Source organism: Amblyraja radiata, chromosome 6 (assembly GCF_010909765.2).
Source record: "Amblyraja radiata isolate CabotCenter1 chromosome 6, sAmbRad1.1.pri, whole genome shotgun sequence".
Taxonomy (NCBI): domain Eukaryota; kingdom Metazoa; phylum Chordata; class Chondrichthyes; order Rajiformes; family Rajidae; genus Amblyraja; species Amblyraja radiata.
Window position 1 is genome coordinate 54,476,388 of NC_045961.1, and position 17,392 is coordinate 54,493,779.

A 17,392-nucleotide genomic window follows, 5' to 3' on the forward strand; every position below is an offset into this window, starting at 1 on the left:
ACACACTATGCCGGAGTAACTCAGAGGGTCAGGCACCATCTCTGGAGAAAAGGAATAGGTGACGTTTCGGGTCGAGACCCTTCTTATGACTGAGAGTCGGGGGAGAGGGAATCTCGAGTTATATCAAAGCCAGCGCCTCATATTTTGCTTGGTTAGCTTACAGACTAGTGGTATGAATGTTGAAATATCTCATTTCAAGTAACTTCCGGATTTCCTCTCTCTCCGTCCCTCCCTGACCCTAGCCATCCCGTTAGTTTTACCGTTTGTATTCCCTTGTTATCACCTTCTCCACGGCCAACAATGGACCATAGGGGGCTCTTTGGTCATCTGTGCCGCCTCTGATCTATTCCTCAACCGGAAATGTCACCTGTTCCTTTACTCCAGAGACGCTGCCTGACCTGCTGAGTTACTCCAGCATGTTGTGCCTGTCTTCTATTGTAACAGGTATTTTTTTAATAAAAGCTTCATTAAATGATTGCAAAAATCAGACCAGAAAAGTTTCATTGGCATATGTATGGTCCTTCTCATGTTAGAGTTAGGCAGCAGTTAGCAATGCTGCTAATAGCTTCAGAGACCTGGGTTTAATCCTGTTGGAAAAGCAAGAAAAAAATATTTCTCTTTAATGCAGAAGTTTGGTTATCTTTGCACCAAAACTGGGAAAGCATGAGCTGTATTGTTGCTGCTTAGCCACAAAAACAAAGTTAATAGAAGTGCAAGGATTCATATTTGTAAAAGGTCCCGACTTTCCAAAAGTAGTACATCACATTTTTGCTGGTTAGGCAATTAGAATTCAGTAACATTTTCCAATGGTCAATAGGCAGGCAATCATTATAACTTCAGTGCGTCCACTAACTCACCTAGCAGATAATAAGCCACATCACCCATCTGTTCAGTATGCAAAAGGAAAATGGGCAGCTCAATAGTTCAGCAGTTAGCGATGCTGCCTAACAGCTTCAGAGATCAGAGTTCAATTCTCAACTGGAGTCGGTCACGTTTGCATGTTCGCCCTCTTGTGCTCTGGTTTCTTCCCACATGCAAAAGACATGTTAGTTGGTAGGTAAATTGACCCCAATATAAGTTGGTTGCAAGAGAGTTAAAGTGGAGGGGTGTGAAGTCAATGCGAATGCAAGACAAAAAAGTGGGATTGGTTTAGACGAGGCCTTGAGCAGGAGGAACACAATAGAGTGAGTGACTCTTGATGCAGGAGTCACCTGCAGGAGAATTGAAGATGATTGCAACGTTAATGATCAGTCTTAAATGACCAAAGTTACATTCATATTTAAGATAGAACTGCAGATGCTGGAAAAATCAAAGGTTATCAAATATGCTGGAGAAACTCAGCAGGTGAGGCAGCATCTATGGAGCGAAGGAATAGGTGACGTTTCGGGTCGAGACCCTTCTTCAGACAGATGTGGGGGGGGGCGGGGAAGAAGAAAGGAAGAGGCGGAGGCAGAGGGCTGTGGGAGAGCTGGGAAGGGGAGGGGAAGGAGGGAGAAAGCAAGGCCTACCTGAAATTGGAGAAATCAATGTTCATACCGCTGGGGTGTAAACTACCCAAGCGAAATATGAGGTGCTGCTCCTCCAATTTGCAGTGGGACGCACTCTGGCCATGGAGGAGGCCCAGGACAGAAAGGTCGGATACGGAATGCGAGGGGGAGTTGAAGTGCTGAGCCATCGAGAGATTGGGTTCGTTAATGCGAACTGTGCGGAGGTGTTGGGCGAAGCGATCGCCAAGCCTGCGCTTGGTCTAGCAATTTCCGGAAGTGGCGGCGCTGCCAAGCAGCTGCGGCTCGCCTGCAGTCCGTCTGTCTTCCTTTTTTTTGGTTTCCTTTTGTCTTGTTAGATGTATGTTTTAGTTTATTTTTAGTTGGGGGTGGGGGAGACTTTTTAAACCTCTTCAACGGGGATGCGACCTTTTCCTTGTCGTATCTCCGTCTCCGTCTGCGCTGAGGCCTAATATCGTGGAGCTGGCGGCGTCCAACTGGAATCGACCTTGGGGCTCCGGTGGCAGAGCCTGTGGACTCACCATCTGGCTGGCTGACTTCGGAGGCTGGTGGCGTTGTGGCTGCGACCCGACTTCAGAGCTTCGGAGGCTTCGGCCGCGGGCCCTGTGGACGGTAACATCGGGTGCTCGCAGGTCCCAGGTTGGTGACCGATTCTCGGGAGCTCCCACAACAACAGCTTCGTCCGCTGGACTGGAGGGTGGCAGCTTCGTCCGCCCCAGGTCGCGGAGTTTGAATCGGCCCATTGGCGGAGCTTGAAATCGGCCGCGGGACTTACCATCACCCGGCGGGGGACCCAACATCAGAAGTCTGGATCGCCTCAACGCAGCGGGAGAACAAGCAAGGAAGAGATAAGACTTTAAGACTTTTTGTCTTCCATCACAGTGAGGAGGTGCCTGGAGATTCACTGTGATGGATGTTTGTGTTAAACTGTGTTCATTGTGTGTTCTGTTGCTTTTTTTTTCTGTCATGACTGCAAGGTTCGCAATTTCGTTCAAACTATTGTTTGAATGACAATAAAGGAAACTCTCTAAACTCTTTTGACACCTAGAGCAATGGATGCAATAGATGAGGTTGGAGGAGGTGCAGGTGAACCTCTTCCTCACCTGGAAAGACGGCTGGGTCCTTGGATGGAGTCGAGGGGGGAGGTGAAGCGACAAGTGTAGCATTTCCTGCGGTTGCAAGGGAAAGTACCAGTAGCATATAAATCTCTGCCTTGGGTAAATAGTATATTTTTGTTTCCTATTTGGAGTAAAATAGCATCTTCCCACATAATCAGTAGCACCCTGCAGTAATTATATTGTTTGAAATTTGCTTACTTGGTTTAAATATAATAAAGTTACAGATTCTCAAAGCCAAATTAAATTGCCTTTTTCCCCCACCGCCAAGAGGATTTTTTTCTTTAAATTGACAAAGTTGGCTCATTGTAACTTGGCTTAGTGGGAGCACAGTGGTATCTTGAAACCCAATGATAACTGTTCAAAGTTCTACTAATAGAATCTTGCACTGACATGGTTTTCCTGGATCTGACTTTTAAGGTCAGGCATTGTCTACTGTTTTAATGTTCAAGCTGCCACAGTACTATTTGAAAATCAGCAGAGTTCTCTATTTTGCCGTGGCCAATATTTTTCTTTGAATCATTATTTTTAAATGTTGGCTATCTGGATATTGCTGCTATTTTATTGAAGTTTTTAATTATGTTACTGCGCTGATTGTATTTGGTTGGGGAGATGGGGGAATGAAAAGTAAGTAAATTGCCTTTTATTTCCAACACTCGTTTCGTGACGCATGAGCAGATGATTTGGCTTTGCATTATGGAAAACTGCAATACGAACTATTTTCAAGGAACGCAACCCCCACCCTGAAGCTGATATTGAGTCTATGCCATGAATTGCTGCAGTCTGTGTAGTCATGGGCCTGTCCCACTTACGTGACTTTTTCGGCGACTGCCGGCACCCGTCATAGATCGTTGCAGGTCGCTGAAAATTTTCAACATGTTGAAAATCCAGTGGCGGCCAGAACAAGGTACGACTCTTTGGGCGACTACTCACAACCATACAGGCTTCATCCCGCGACATGTCACCAGGGTGTCGCCTGTATGTTCGTGAGTAGTCTCCTCAGTCACCCAAAGAGTCATAGCATCTTTCTGGTTGCTGCTGAATTTTCAACATGTTGAAAATTTTCGCCGATCTGCAACGACCTATGACGGGTGACGGCAGTCGCCGGAAAAGTCGCGTAAGTGGAACAGGCCCTTTACATTGTTGTTGAATTAAGGCATTCCATTGTTTACAACTTGCAGGAATGGCCTGAGATCATAAATTATTTTGTTCAATTTAAATTTGATGCATTTTATCTCTTTTGAATAAATTGCAGTAATGGACATAACCAAAAGGTCCACATGCACATGGTGGATTTGATGAGTTCCATTGTGTGTGAAGGAGACGCTGTTTCTCAGGAACTTTTGGATACTGTTCTTGTCAACCTCGTACCAGCTCACAAGGTGAGTAACCCATTTTTTATAATTAAGATTTCAAAATAATAAATATACTTTGCATAGTTGCATTTTTGCTTTATTTTAGTTGATTACTTTCAATGCTTTTGTTTCTTGTAGAATCTAAACAAGCAAGCATATGATTTGGCAAAAGCTCTATTGAAAAGGACTGCTCAAGCAGTTGAACCATATATTACTAATGTAAGTATTTGATTTAATTTTCCCCTAGGATTCACTGTTTGCAAGTTACAGGTTCTGGTTTGATATTGTGTAATTATCCATTCAAATATAGCTATCTCCATCCCTCTGCTTTTGGTTGAGTTTTACCATCAGATATATTCCAAGTGATTGCAATGCAGAAGCACGTATCTTATTGTTTGCCCATGACTTCTATTTCTTTGTCTTTTTCAGCCACTTAATAACCAGATCAATAATTTATCTTCTGTTCTGTGAATGTGTCAAATACTATTTGAAATCCATAGAAGTAACACTCACAGCCTCCCCCAGCCTGCTGTCATACACTTTAATTGGTGTTCTGAGCAAAAGACCAACCCACTTCCAATTAGGGTAGCCTGCTTTTGACATTATCACCGTAATCAGAAAATGCAAGAAGATTTTGGACGTTAATTGTATTTTTAATTGAAGTGAAATGGTCTACATTAAAATTTACAACAAACAAAATAATTTCAGCTATGATCAAAGAAACCCAATTTTCAAGAGAACGTAAAACATAGAACATAAGAAGTAGAAACACTTCCTTCTCCCTCCTCTGTCACTGAGTACGGCCATAGTTCATCTTTTACTTCAGTGCCATTGTCCTGCAGTGACCCTATGTACTTTGATTTAATTACTGTTGAAAATCTCTGTTGATCTAACTTGAAGAATATACTTGAGCGACCGACACTTTACAGTCCTCTTGGATCAATTCCAAAAAGGTTTCACTTTCTTCTGGATGAAGACATTTCTTGCCTCTGTCCTGAAATACCTCCACCACCTCCCCCTATTTTGAGACAGAATGTCCTGATTTACAGCCTCCCAACCTATGATAATTATCAACTCATCATCCATCATTGTCAATCCCTGTAATAATTTTATTTCAGCTCGATAATTCCCAGTTGTTTAAAATACAAGATTGCGTAAAATAATCTGTTTAATCTCTCCTTGTATGTATTCACCAATTTCAGGAATTAACATTGTGGGCCCTTTGTTGCATTCCCTCCCTGAGGTAGGGAGAGATGACCTGTACAGGATATTTGATATTGGCTCACCAGGGATGTATGTAAGTGGATAAATACATTTCTAGTAGTCTTGCAGTCATACAGCATGGAAACATGCCCTTTGGCCCAACTCATCCATGCAGACCAAAATGCCACATCCAAACTAGTCCCTCCTGCCTGCGTTTGACTCGTATCGCTCTAAGCCTTTCCTATCCATGTGCCTGTTCAAATGTCTTGTAAATGGTGATATAGTACTTGCCTCAACTACGTCCTCTGGAAGCTTGTTCCATATCCCCACCATCCTCTGTGAGGAAAAAAATGTCCCTTGGGTTCTTATTAAATCATTTCCTTTCGCCTTAAACCTACGGCTTCTGGTTCTTGATTCCCCTGCTCTAAAAGACTTGAATTTTTTTTAAATCCCTTGAAGGCCAACATATCTAATTGTTTGCTATACTTTCAGTGAATTTTCCCCCCCCCCCCCCCCCCCTTAATGTAAGAAACAGATGGTTGATATACATAAAAAGCAGAAGTAACTCAGTGGGTCAGGCAGCATCTCTGGAGAAAAGGAATAGGATTTCGGATGGGATTGTGAACAACTGGTAAATTGCTCCAATTCTATTAGTGAGTCCAAACACACAAAAGTAACTGTTTTCTGTCAGATAACTAATTCTCAATCCAGGCTTGTTACCTTCAGTAATATGTGCTCTAATTTTATTGAATAATGTTCTGTTTGGCTCCTTATCAAAGTTCTTTAGAAAGTTCAAAAACACCACATCAGCTGGTTCACATTTATCTATTCCGCCAAGTACAACCCCCCGCCCCCAAAAAAAAGATACGGCAAACATAATTTTTCTTTCATAAATCCATGTTTACTCTGACCAGTTGTATTCTTATTTTCTAAGTGACATCTTTCACTTCCTTCATGATAGATTCTAGTTTTTTCCATACTGCTGACATCGAGCTAACTGGTCCGTTGTGGCTTTGTTCCCCTTCTCTCCTTTTCTTAAATAGTTTGATTGTATTTGCTACCTTTATATCTGTAGGTACTTCTCCAGAATCAAATGAAATATTAGCAGCATGTGACTGGAGGCCAAAGTGGATTTCTATTCCAATTGTGAACAAGGTCATCGTCTGCATTTCAAAGAGAGATGCATACTGTTTTGTGCTTGACATCTTTAAGATAAACTCTTGTACTCTTCTGATCCAAGACAACCCTCCAACATGGTGAGACTCAGAAAACGAGGACAGCTTCCATTCTCTCAGGAGCCAGCTCTCCATAAAGATGTGCATTAATGAGGAAAATTGCAATTGCCTTGGGCAAAAATGTGCAAAATCTCCACTATACTGTAGCCCATGACTGGTGCAATGGAAAATTAGCATTCAGGATGGTACTAAGAACCCTGAAACCATGCATTGGGAGCACACATAAACCTTGTGTAAAATGCAGAAGTAGCACACCAGCTCAGCAAGCTAACTACCAATTGCCAGTTAAGGCTGAAGAAGGGTCCTGACTGTAAACATCTCCTATCCATGTTCTCCAGGGATGTTGTCTGACCCGCTAAGCTACACCAAATTCTGTATCTTTCCTTGGTAAATGGACATCTGCATTTCCTTGTTTCTATCAACTGCCATGTTGTGTATCCCTGTGCCATTAGTGGAAGTATCTGCATATTGGCCCCATCAGTCATCTCATAATCCACAAAACAGTGTAGAAGCTAACCAACCTTGATGAGGATGCATAAGAAGAGTTGACAGATGTTCAGATGCATAAGAAGAGTTTACTGATGTACTGATGTTCAGATTTGTCCCACAGACCAGATTTTAATTGGCAAGAATTCTTAGCGTGCAGTAGTCTGAAATTTCTGCTTAGAGGTTTGATGTTTCCACGCCAACCAGTTCTTTCTTAGTTACTGAACTATGTCCAAGATTGGGATTTCTTGCAATTACGTGGAAGTTACATGCTTGAGGTTTTTTTTAAATGGTGCCCCTATGTTGAGTGCTACATAACCCAGTAGGTGAAACATGAACTTCCACAGTTAACCAGTCATCCCACTGCTCCTTTGCCTTAGACCTGGCTTAGTTTATTGTCTCCCTTCATCTCAAAAGAAAGGAACCTGCAGGACATAAATTAGAAAAAAAAGACAAAGTGCTGGAGTAATTCAGCAGGTCAGACAGCATCTCCATAGAACATGGGTAGGTAATGTTTTGGATCAGGAATCTTCTTCCATAGAATCTGCCTGACCCGTTGAGTTACTCAAGCGCTCTGTGTCTTTTTTTTGTAAACCAACATCTGCAGTTCCTTGTATTTCATATGATGTGAATTAGAGTTAATTTAATTGTTTAATTTCAATTGATCTCTGAATTGTTTGGTCCAGAGGCATGGCTTATTTCTCGAAGCACTTCTGTGGATTGCGTGTTGGTGAAGCATTATAATATGCTACACTTTGCCCATCAGCAAAGTTCTAGTTTTTTTTTTTTGGAAGTTCTTAAATGGACTCGCCTCATTTAAGAACGGGTTTAACAGAGAGGTGAGATTTGGAGCAATTTAAAATTACTGCTTGGTGTGATGGAAGAGTTGAAGAGAGTGATCATTTTTGCTAAAAATTGTTGGGTTTTTTATTTGCAGTCTTTTTCTTTCGGTAGTCATAATATTTGATGTTTATCACAGATCCTACTAACTGCAGAATTTTCTGCCAACAGTTTTTTAACCAGGTTTTGATGCTAGGCAAGACATCCATCAGTGACCTGTCTGAGCATGTCTTTGACTTGATCCTTGAACTCTACAATATTGATAGTCATCTGCTGCTTTCAGTTTTACCACAACTGGAGTTTAAACTTAAGGTACACCTGTTAACTCATTTCTATGTGTTGCATGTTTACTGAAGCGTCTGCTTCATTTTTTATTATTATTCAGTAATGTGTAATAATGTTTTGTTATTAATTTCTGACATTAATTAGGTCATTAAGTTAATTTAAATCTATTCAGCCTTCACTAGGTTGGAACATTTACTCATGACAAATATTTTTTCTGTCAAATTTTCTAGATGCATTGTAAATTGTATTTTGTTTTAGTTAAAATAACTATTCAAGAGGGCGGCACAGTGGCACGGCGGTAGAGCTGTTGACTCTCAGTGCCAGAATCGTGGGTTTGATCATGACCTTGGGTGCTGTCTGTGTGGAGTTTGCGCATTCACCCGTGTGACCGTGTGGGTTTTTCTCAGGTGCTCCGGTTTCCTCTCACATCCCAAAGACTTGTGGGTTTGTAGGCTAATTGACTTCTCTAAAATTTGTCCCGAGTGTCTAGGATAGAACTAGTGTATGGGTGATTGCTGGCTGGCCAGCACGGACTCGATGGGCCGAAGGGCCTGTTTCCATGCTGTATCACTGAAACGAAAACTAAAGATGAATACAAGGAAAGGCAATGCAGACAAGCAGGTGGGCTATGTAATTTCATTATAATGTAGGACAAGATAGAAAGGTTTCATGTCATGTCCAAGATGATAGGATACTAGCGAAGGTTAATGATGTTCAAAACCACTGAAGGAGGGTAACTTTAAGCTGAGTGGTAGCTTTTCCATGAGTAAATTGGAAATCAGTCGAGTGCCACTTGAAAAGGTAGATCTTACAATGTGAGTGCGTAGAGGATTCACTGAGACAATATGATCAGATATCATGGGTTGTACAGTGGTGGATAAATCTGTACTCTTACAACTCCAGGAACCCATGTTTATTCCTGACCTTGGGTGCTAATCGCATGGAAATTGTACATTGACCAGTAGAAACAAGGAACTGCTGATGTTGGTTTACAAAAGAGGACACAAAGAGCTGGAGTAACTCAGTTGGTCATGCCTGACCTGCTGAGTCACTCCAGCACTCTGTATATTGACCATGTAGGCTTCCTCCAGATGCTCCAGTTTCCTCTTGTATCCCCAAGACATTGTGCGCAGGTGAACTGGTTACTATAAATTACCATTTTAGTGTAGCTAAATGGCCAAAAGAATGAAAAGAGTTATTGATGGGTTTGTGTGAGAGAAGACAAGTTGTAGTGGTACAGAGGGGCAGTGGGGGGGGGGGGGGGGGGGGGGGGGGGGGGGGGGATCAAGGGATTAATTCCTCTGCATGGACCTGATGCAGGAAATGACTGCCTTCTGTATTGTTTTTTAACGTAAAATAAGAGAAAACAATTATGTGGAGTTGGGCTGCAGTTTAAAAAAAAAAAACAGTTTGTAGCAAAAAAAGAGCTGCTGCAAGAACCTGGGGGTTAAGCAGTATCTGTGGAGGGAAATGGACAGTCAATATTTTGAAGCTACACAAAATGCTGGAGAAACTCAGCGGGTGCAGCAGCATCTATGGAGCGAAGGAAATAGGCAAAGTTTCGGGCCGAAACCCTTCTTCAGACTGATGGGGGGGGGGGGGGAGAAGGAAGGAAAAGGGGAGGAGGAGGAGCCCGAGGGCGGGGGGATGGGAGGAGACAGCTCGAGGGTTAAGGAAGGGGAGGAGACAGCAAGGGCTAGCAAAACTGGGAGAATTCAATGTTCATGCCCCCAGGATGCATCGGTACCAAAGTCAATATTTTGAGTTGAGACCTTTCTCCGCAACTGGAATGGCAGGGCGGGATAGCCAGTATTAAGGTGGGGGAAAGGTGTGGGCAAGTGATAGATTGAGACAGGTGAGGAGGGATGGGTTGGCAGATTGTGGTCAACAGGGGGGGGGAAGAAGGATAGTTTAGCGAGTTTTAGCAATAAGACCAGATTAGACAAACTTGAATTGTTCTCTCCGATGTGACAAAGGCTGAGGGAAGACATGATAGAAGTTTACAATGTTATGTGAGGCATAGAGAGGGTAGATAGATTTCCCAGGGTGGAAACGTCAAAGACTAGAGGTCATAACTTAAGATGAGAGGAGAAAAGTTTAAAGGAGATGTGTGTAACAAGCTTTTACACAGAGAGTGGTAGGTGTCTGGAAACCTGCCAGGAATAGGTGGGCAGGGGTGAGGTAATGAAAATCAACATGATGATGAAGTTTAAGGGACATTTGGACAGGCTCGTGAATATGTATGATATGATGGGATATAGATCGTGTGCAGGCGGATGCGATTAGTTTAGATTGGCATCATCTTTGGCATGGACATTATAGGCTAAAGAGCCTGTTCCTATGTTGTACTGCTCAATGTTCTTAATTGTTTGATGGGGAATTTCTTTGTTTGCCTTTGAACCTTGCAATTCGATCTCCAAATCATCCTTAAATGCTTGTCGTATTGCTTGTCCTTTCTTTTTGAATTAACTCTGGATTCCTGGGTCTTGAGCAGTTGAGTTTTTTTTACCCATACTGTAAGAATTAATTTTGCCTGCACAATTGCAGTCATCCATCAGTGGCATTTGTTTTACCTTGAGGTTCTTTTTCTGTAATCTTTGGCATTCTGACACACTTTACTTTCCATCTCTTTCAAATTGTGGATCAAGACTCTGAAACCAGATTCTTGGACTAGAATTCTTCCTTTTTCCTCAAAGCAATTCCTATTGTTAGTCACAATATCTGGTAGAACTGAAGAAGGGTCTCGATCTGAAACGTCACATATTCCTTTGCTCCAGCGATGCAGTCTGAGCCAGAGTTACTCCAGCATTTTGTGTCTATTGGTTGACCATATTTGGATAAGATGATGCTTAACTGCAGATACAACAAATTTTAGAAAAAATGTGCATGGCAATTAAGTTCTCCAATTTTCATGTTCACAGAGCAATGATAATGAAGAACGTTTAGCAGTTGTTAAGCTGCTGGCAAAAATGTTTGGAACAAAAGATTCCGAACTAGCATCCCAAAACAAACCGTTGTGGCAGTGTTACTTGGGAAGGTAGGCCACATTTTAACGATGACACACTTTGATAGTATCTCATTATTGCAAAATCCTGGGGATGTCCTGAAGCCACGATAGGAGATAATAAATGTCAATTCTTCCAATAATATGTGAATGGCTAGTTTAAGAACTATCAATAGTACCCTAATTGTCACATTTAAATGGTCCTGTATACAGAAAAAGAGGTGATGAATCTGTTCAGTATTATTCAGGTTGAAGATGGATATGTTGTTGTACATTGCCTTATGAGGGAAAAATATTAAAGTCATTGCAAGATTTCCAGTATGGATTTGCTAATTTGATCAAAGGATGCAGATTTTTTTATTTTTCAGTATATTTTAGGGTCAATTATTTTGATTCTTGTAAAAGATGTAATTCCTATCTATTTACTAGGAAAGTTACATCTATCTCCAGGGTCCTGCTTGCTGAAAATGAAATGCATTTAGTTTTAGTTAAAAGTTTGCAGAGCCTACAAAGATTTCATGGCTAAGGCTTTGGAGCCTCTAGTGTAAACAGCTTCGTTTTAAAAATACATTTATAGTACGTGGGTGTGACTGTCAAGGCCAGGATTTATTGCCCATCTCTATTTGCCTTTAGGAGGATAGGGGTGAACTACCTCCTTGAATTGCTGCTGTCCCTCCAGAGAAGGTATTTTCAGTGTTTTAGATGTTCCTTCATTGGCAATACCAGTTTATTTCCAAGTTAGTATGTAAGCGGTATGCCTCTTCTTCCTTGTGGATTTGTGAGGTGTTAGAGTAGTTACTCAAGTAAATAACTTTAGTGCGCAGTGCACTAGTGATGGAGGTAATACATCTGTGGTTTGTGGCTATGCATTCAAACAAGCAACTTTGTCTTGGGTGGTGGTGCTTATTTTCAGCCAGGCAGGTGGAAGGTATTCCATCGCACTCCTAACTTGGACCATGTTCATCGTGTAAAGGTTCAAGCATCACAGCACACGCACTGCAGGATGTCCAGCATCCAACCTGCGTTTTATAACTGCATTATTATATATGTAGCTAAAACTCTGGACATTGGTGATCCCCAGGTAATAAAAGTCTTTTGAATGTCCAGGATTAGAGGCCTATCAGTCTTATTGCAGATGTACACTGCTTGGCACACGTGATTTAAGTGACTTGTCACCTGTCAGCTTGTGTCTGACTGTTGTCCAGATTGTGCTGTGTGCAGGCATTGATTATTTTACTTCCTGAGGAATAGTGAATAGAATTAAATAACGTATAGTCATCAAGACAATCTTCACGGAAAGAAAATAATTAATAAAGCAGCTGAATTTCCTGGCTTGAATATTCCACAGTGGATGTTGTAATGTTTACTAGGATTGTTTCCTCGTTGAATTACTGTTTGGCTCCTGCATAGTACTTACACTCTGGTCTTTCTACTTTTGGTTGTAGATAGATACTTGGGATAGTGTGATTGGGAAACACTGATGCCCCTGCATGGTGCTCTCACTGTTCTGGTCACCTTTTTTTTAAAGAAGGATAAAGCCTCTGGAATAATTACAACAGCTATACAAAGATAACAATGACATTACAAGATATTAGGAAATATGGCAGGATCTGGCCAAAGAATCATTATTTTTTTTAATTGACCAGTTTTGAGAGGTGGAAACATTCATGTTGTCTGCATTATGAATTCAGCACTCAGCAAAAAATTCTCTCGGGGTTTTGTTGAAACTACCTTTCCCATACAGCAGCAAAAACCTTGTTACCATAATTAACATTGCACTTATGGGTGGATTTAAGGGAAACAATGCTGAAGGAAAAGGAGCAGAGGTTAATGATGTTTGTTTGAAGATATATGGGGTTTGAGCAAACATAAATGTTGGCATGCATTGAGGTTTATTTCCGCGGTGTAGATTTGGTTTAGTTGATCATCATCCTTTACAGCAATTCATAAAAGATCAAGATTTAACCATTAAGGACATCACATTTTTCTGAACAGTAGTTGTTTCCTTTGTAGGATTGACTCGACTGCAATTAGTGTAGGAGCAACTGACAAATTAGCTTCAACTAAAGAGAAATATTGTCCTTGAAAATGCAAAATGTTTCAGATAAAATCATGCATTTATAAAATTGTTAATATTATAAGAACATCAATTCTGTATGACTGCTCCACTATCCAGCAAATGTCACATTTAATTGTTATGCAATAAACTATAATTTTGCTATATTCCTCCATGTTGTTTTCAAGCGTACTGATCATTAAAATTAATGATGCTATTGGGTGATTAGAAATATAATGGTTAAATGCCCATGAAATAAATAGTTTCTATCTTTGCATTATCACTGTTCTTCCTGTAGATTCAATGACATCCATGTTCCTATCCGGCTTGAATGTGTGAAGTTTGCAAGCCACTGTCTTATGAACCATCCGGATTTAGCGAAAGACCTTACTGGTAAGTATGCAGTTGAATTTAATTTGTCAAATATGTACTGATTTTTGTAACCAGGAAAAGATAAAGAGGGGGTTGCAAAGAACTGCAGATGCTGGAACTCTGCTGGAACTGCAGATGCTGGATGCTACCCTAGTCTGAAGAAGGATCCCAACATGAAATTTCACCTGTCCATTCCCCCCACAGATGCTGCTTGACTTCAGCACTTTGTGTTTTACTCAAGAAGAGGATAAAAATGTTTTTTTGTTGCTGCGAATATGGGAATTTTGATCTTGCACAATTGTGGCATTTTTATTTTAAAATGAGCAAAATAATATATTTAATACCTGTAGGTGAAATTAATGTAGTTTAAATACATTACAAAATTTGTCATTCCCCCATGCTGGATTCCATCTGCCCATCACCCGTTCCTTATTTGGTTCCACGTATCACCTTCTAGCCTCTGTTTCTACCTAACCCTTCACCCTCCCCACACATGGCTCCATTGCCCATATTTATTTCCATTGTCTGTTTCCACCTGTAGCCCACTAGCATCTATCTCTTTCTCAGTTCCCCTGCTCCCTCTTACTACCTGGCTTTATCAGAAAGTAAATGCAACGTTTTACTAAATTTTGGAGGGTGATGAAAGGAATGACTTGGGAGTGAAAAGTTGTATTCGTCATGTTGTGTTTGGAGTTGATTTTACCTTCCTCTATCTATTACAGAGTTTCTCAAAGTCAGATCGCATGATCCTGAAGAAGCGATAAGGCACGATGTAATTGTATCCATTGTAACTGCTGCTAAAAAGGATCTTTCACTTGTGAATGACCACATGCTAAATTTTGTAAGAGAGAGGACGTTAGACAAGCGGGTGAGAAGAATTTAGTTTTTCTTCGAAATGCTTCGTACTGCTGCATATTTAAATTTTTACCAACCACCCACTGACCTTAAACTATCCCTCAAGTACTCTCCATGATGTTTACAGTTTGGATTTAGAAACCATTGTTTTCCATGACTCCCTTGGCCTCTCATGACCTTTTTCTTTCTTTATTTTAGGGAATTATCAGGTCTTAGTTTTGTTGTAAAGTCTTGGATATGTCAGTTGAACATGATTTACTGTGAACCAGATCTACAAATGTTGCTTCTTGTCGTTGATTGTTTTGCATATTTTATGCTTCAGTGCTTTGTGTTCATGTTTGGAACCTTGCAAATCATTTCTTTGTCCGCTGTTCAGAGGCTAGAACAAGATTGAACTAAAGATTTCTTAAATTGCAACATTACGGTCATTTGTGCTGACAGAAAAAGAGGCTGGTATTTATGTATTATTAAATAGCTGAATACATTATCTGAGATTTTCCCTATTTAGGACGACACAGCTAGTAAAGCTGCTGCCACACGCACAAATTTAGTCCTGACATTTGATGCTGTTTGTGTGGTTTGCACTTTTTGTGATCTCATGGGTCTCCTCTGAGCTTTGGTTTCCTCCCACATCCCAAAGCCACGGTGCTTGATAGGCTAAAGATAGACACTAAGTGCTGGAGTAACTTAGCAGGTCAGGCAGCATCTCTGGAGAAAAATATTCCTTTTTCTCCAGCGATGCTACCTGACCCACTGAATTACTCCAGCACTTTGTGTCTATGGTATAAACCAGCATCTATACTTCTTTGTTTCTACATTTTGTCTGCTCCACTGCGAAATCTACTTTGCTTAGATATGCCTGCTTTGAATACGTTCACTTCCTCTCTCCGGGATAATTCTGCAACACCCTCTCACAGCTTCCCCTCTGTGATTCCTACATGCTTTTTCTCCAGAGATGCTGCCTGACCCATTACTCTAGCACTTTGTATCTATCTTTGGTATAAACCAGCATCTGCAGTACTTTGTCTCTAGATTGATAGAACGATTTGCCACTATATTTTCCACAGTGCGTAGATGGGTGGTAGTATCTGAGGGGAGTTGATGAGTCATAGAATGGCTCCTTCAACCCAACTTGTCCGTGCCGACCAAGATACCACTCTAAGCTCGTTCCATTTGCCAGCGTTTGATCATATCCTTCTAAACCTTTCATATCCATGTACCATCAAAACAACTTTCAATGTTATTGTACCAGCCTCAATTACTTCATTTAGCAGCTTTTGCCATATATCCACCATCCTCTGTGGAAAAGCTGCTCCTCAGATTCCTATTAAATTTTCCCCCTCGTCTTTAACCTATGCCCTCGAGTTTTTGATTTCCCCTACACTGGAAAAAAGGTTCTGTGCATTCACCCTATTTTCCCTCATGCTTTTCTACACCTGTAAGAACACTGCAGAGCGTCCTGTGCTCTGAGGAACAAAGTCCTAGACTACAAAATCTCTCCTCCTAACTCAGGCGCTTGAGTCCTGGCAACATGCTCGTAAATCTTCTCTGCACTCATTCCAGCTTAATGACAATAAAAAAGGGGTTAAAACAGCAGTAGTGTAAATGGGTGGGTGATGGTTGGCATGGGATCAGCCAGCTGTAGGGCCTGTTTCCATGCTCTTTGTCTCTGTCTATGACTACTGTGTGATCCTCATGAAGTTGCCAATGGGAAAATTGAGAACATTCCACATTTTAATGGACTTGGAGAGGTTGCATCAGGATCTGCGTATACTAAATGTCACAATGGGGTTTCCAGGCTCGCTTTTTGTAGTTAAACCAAACATCTGTACTTACTGATTGTAATAATAAGTAACTGCAGATGCTAATTATACCAAAGAAAGACACCAAATGCTGTATTGATTGCTTGTATACAATGCACTACCCCCAATATGAGTTGAAATTTTGTCCAGGCTCAGAATTTTTTCACAGTGCTGCTCATGCACTTACTCAACACTTTGTGGCTTCTTACTGGCAATGAATTATTTTGCTATGCTTTTTTCTGAAGAATCATATTACTATAAATCTTTTCCCCTCCCTCACACACGTGCGTGCACACACACACACACACACACACACACACACACACACACACACACACACACACACACACGAATAAAAACTATATTTACAAATGCATAAATCCAAAGCTTTAATGTTTATATAGTAATACGTTTTTCCCCTCCACAGTGGAGAGTAAGAAGAGAAGCTATGATGGGCCTGGCACAGATCTATAAAAAGTATTGTTTACAAGCTGAGGCAGGAAAAGAGGCTTCCAAACAAATTTCATGGATTAAGGACAAACTTCTGCATATATACTATCAAAACAGCATTGATGACAAGTACGTGATAACTTTCAGACCTAAATGTAAGGCAGATAACTGGGAATTGGTGTTGCTGCAGATCTATAATATTGTGCTTACATTGTTGTAGAAGAATATTTGTTTTGTATTAACCGCCAAATTCTAACAGATTTTGTAAATCTGAAATGAAAAATCATGCCAACCTATCACAGATCTCTTTTTCATCGTTACCTGCTCATTAACTGGCTCTGTCCATTTGTAGCATCTTCCAATTCCAGTGAAAAGCCACCCACTTTCTCGGTGCTCAGATACTGTATGACGGACTGACTATTTGGAGTGTTTTTTATTCCTAAAGTTTACCTAATTTAAAATATAATGGAAAAGTGATGTAAATAGATTATGCAAAGAAGATGGGTAATATTCCTACTATTTGTATACTTGAATATCTTCACAATGTTCAGTTCTATTCCCATTTAAACACAAGCTTTGCTTTATATCACATTCTAGTGTGAACTTGTTTCTAATCAACAGTATTGCAGCATATCTGAAGGTCTCAGTGCGTTCTCCTTGACTTTTTATTTGCCCTGGATCTTTTGTTTAGGATCGTTTTGCCTTTTATTCCAATGAACATTTTTGTTCTTTCTTATTTTGTTGATTCTCTGTGGTGATACCACATGAAGGAAATGGAAAGAGTTTCTTTATGATCGCATGACCTATAATCTGTTTAATAACTGCAGCA

General features: G+C 40.8%; 1 protein-coding gene across 4 annotated transcripts in view; it reads left to right on the forward strand.

Annotated features, from left to right (window-relative positions):
* pds5b (PDS5 cohesin associated factor B) overlaps nt 1-17,392 on the forward strand; it is a 148,043-nt gene that overhangs the window by 40,889 nt on the left and 89,762 nt on the right. For all 4 annotated transcript variants that reach the window (XM_033022878.1, XM_033022879.1, XM_033022880.1 and 1 more), the window contains 7 exons: nt 3,876-4,002; nt 4,114-4,194; nt 7,911-8,051; nt 10,946-11,061; nt 13,383-13,477; nt 14,179-14,324; nt 16,541-16,692. In XM_033022878.1, the coding sequence (XP_032878769.1) occupies nt 3,876-4,002; nt 4,114-4,194; nt 7,911-8,051; nt 10,946-11,061; nt 13,383-13,477; nt 14,179-14,324; nt 16,541-16,692 (858 nt within the window). The remainder of the gene's footprint in view (nt 1-3,875; nt 4,003-4,113; nt 4,195-7,910; nt 8,052-10,945; nt 11,062-13,382; nt 13,478-14,178; nt 14,325-16,540; nt 16,693-17,392) is intronic.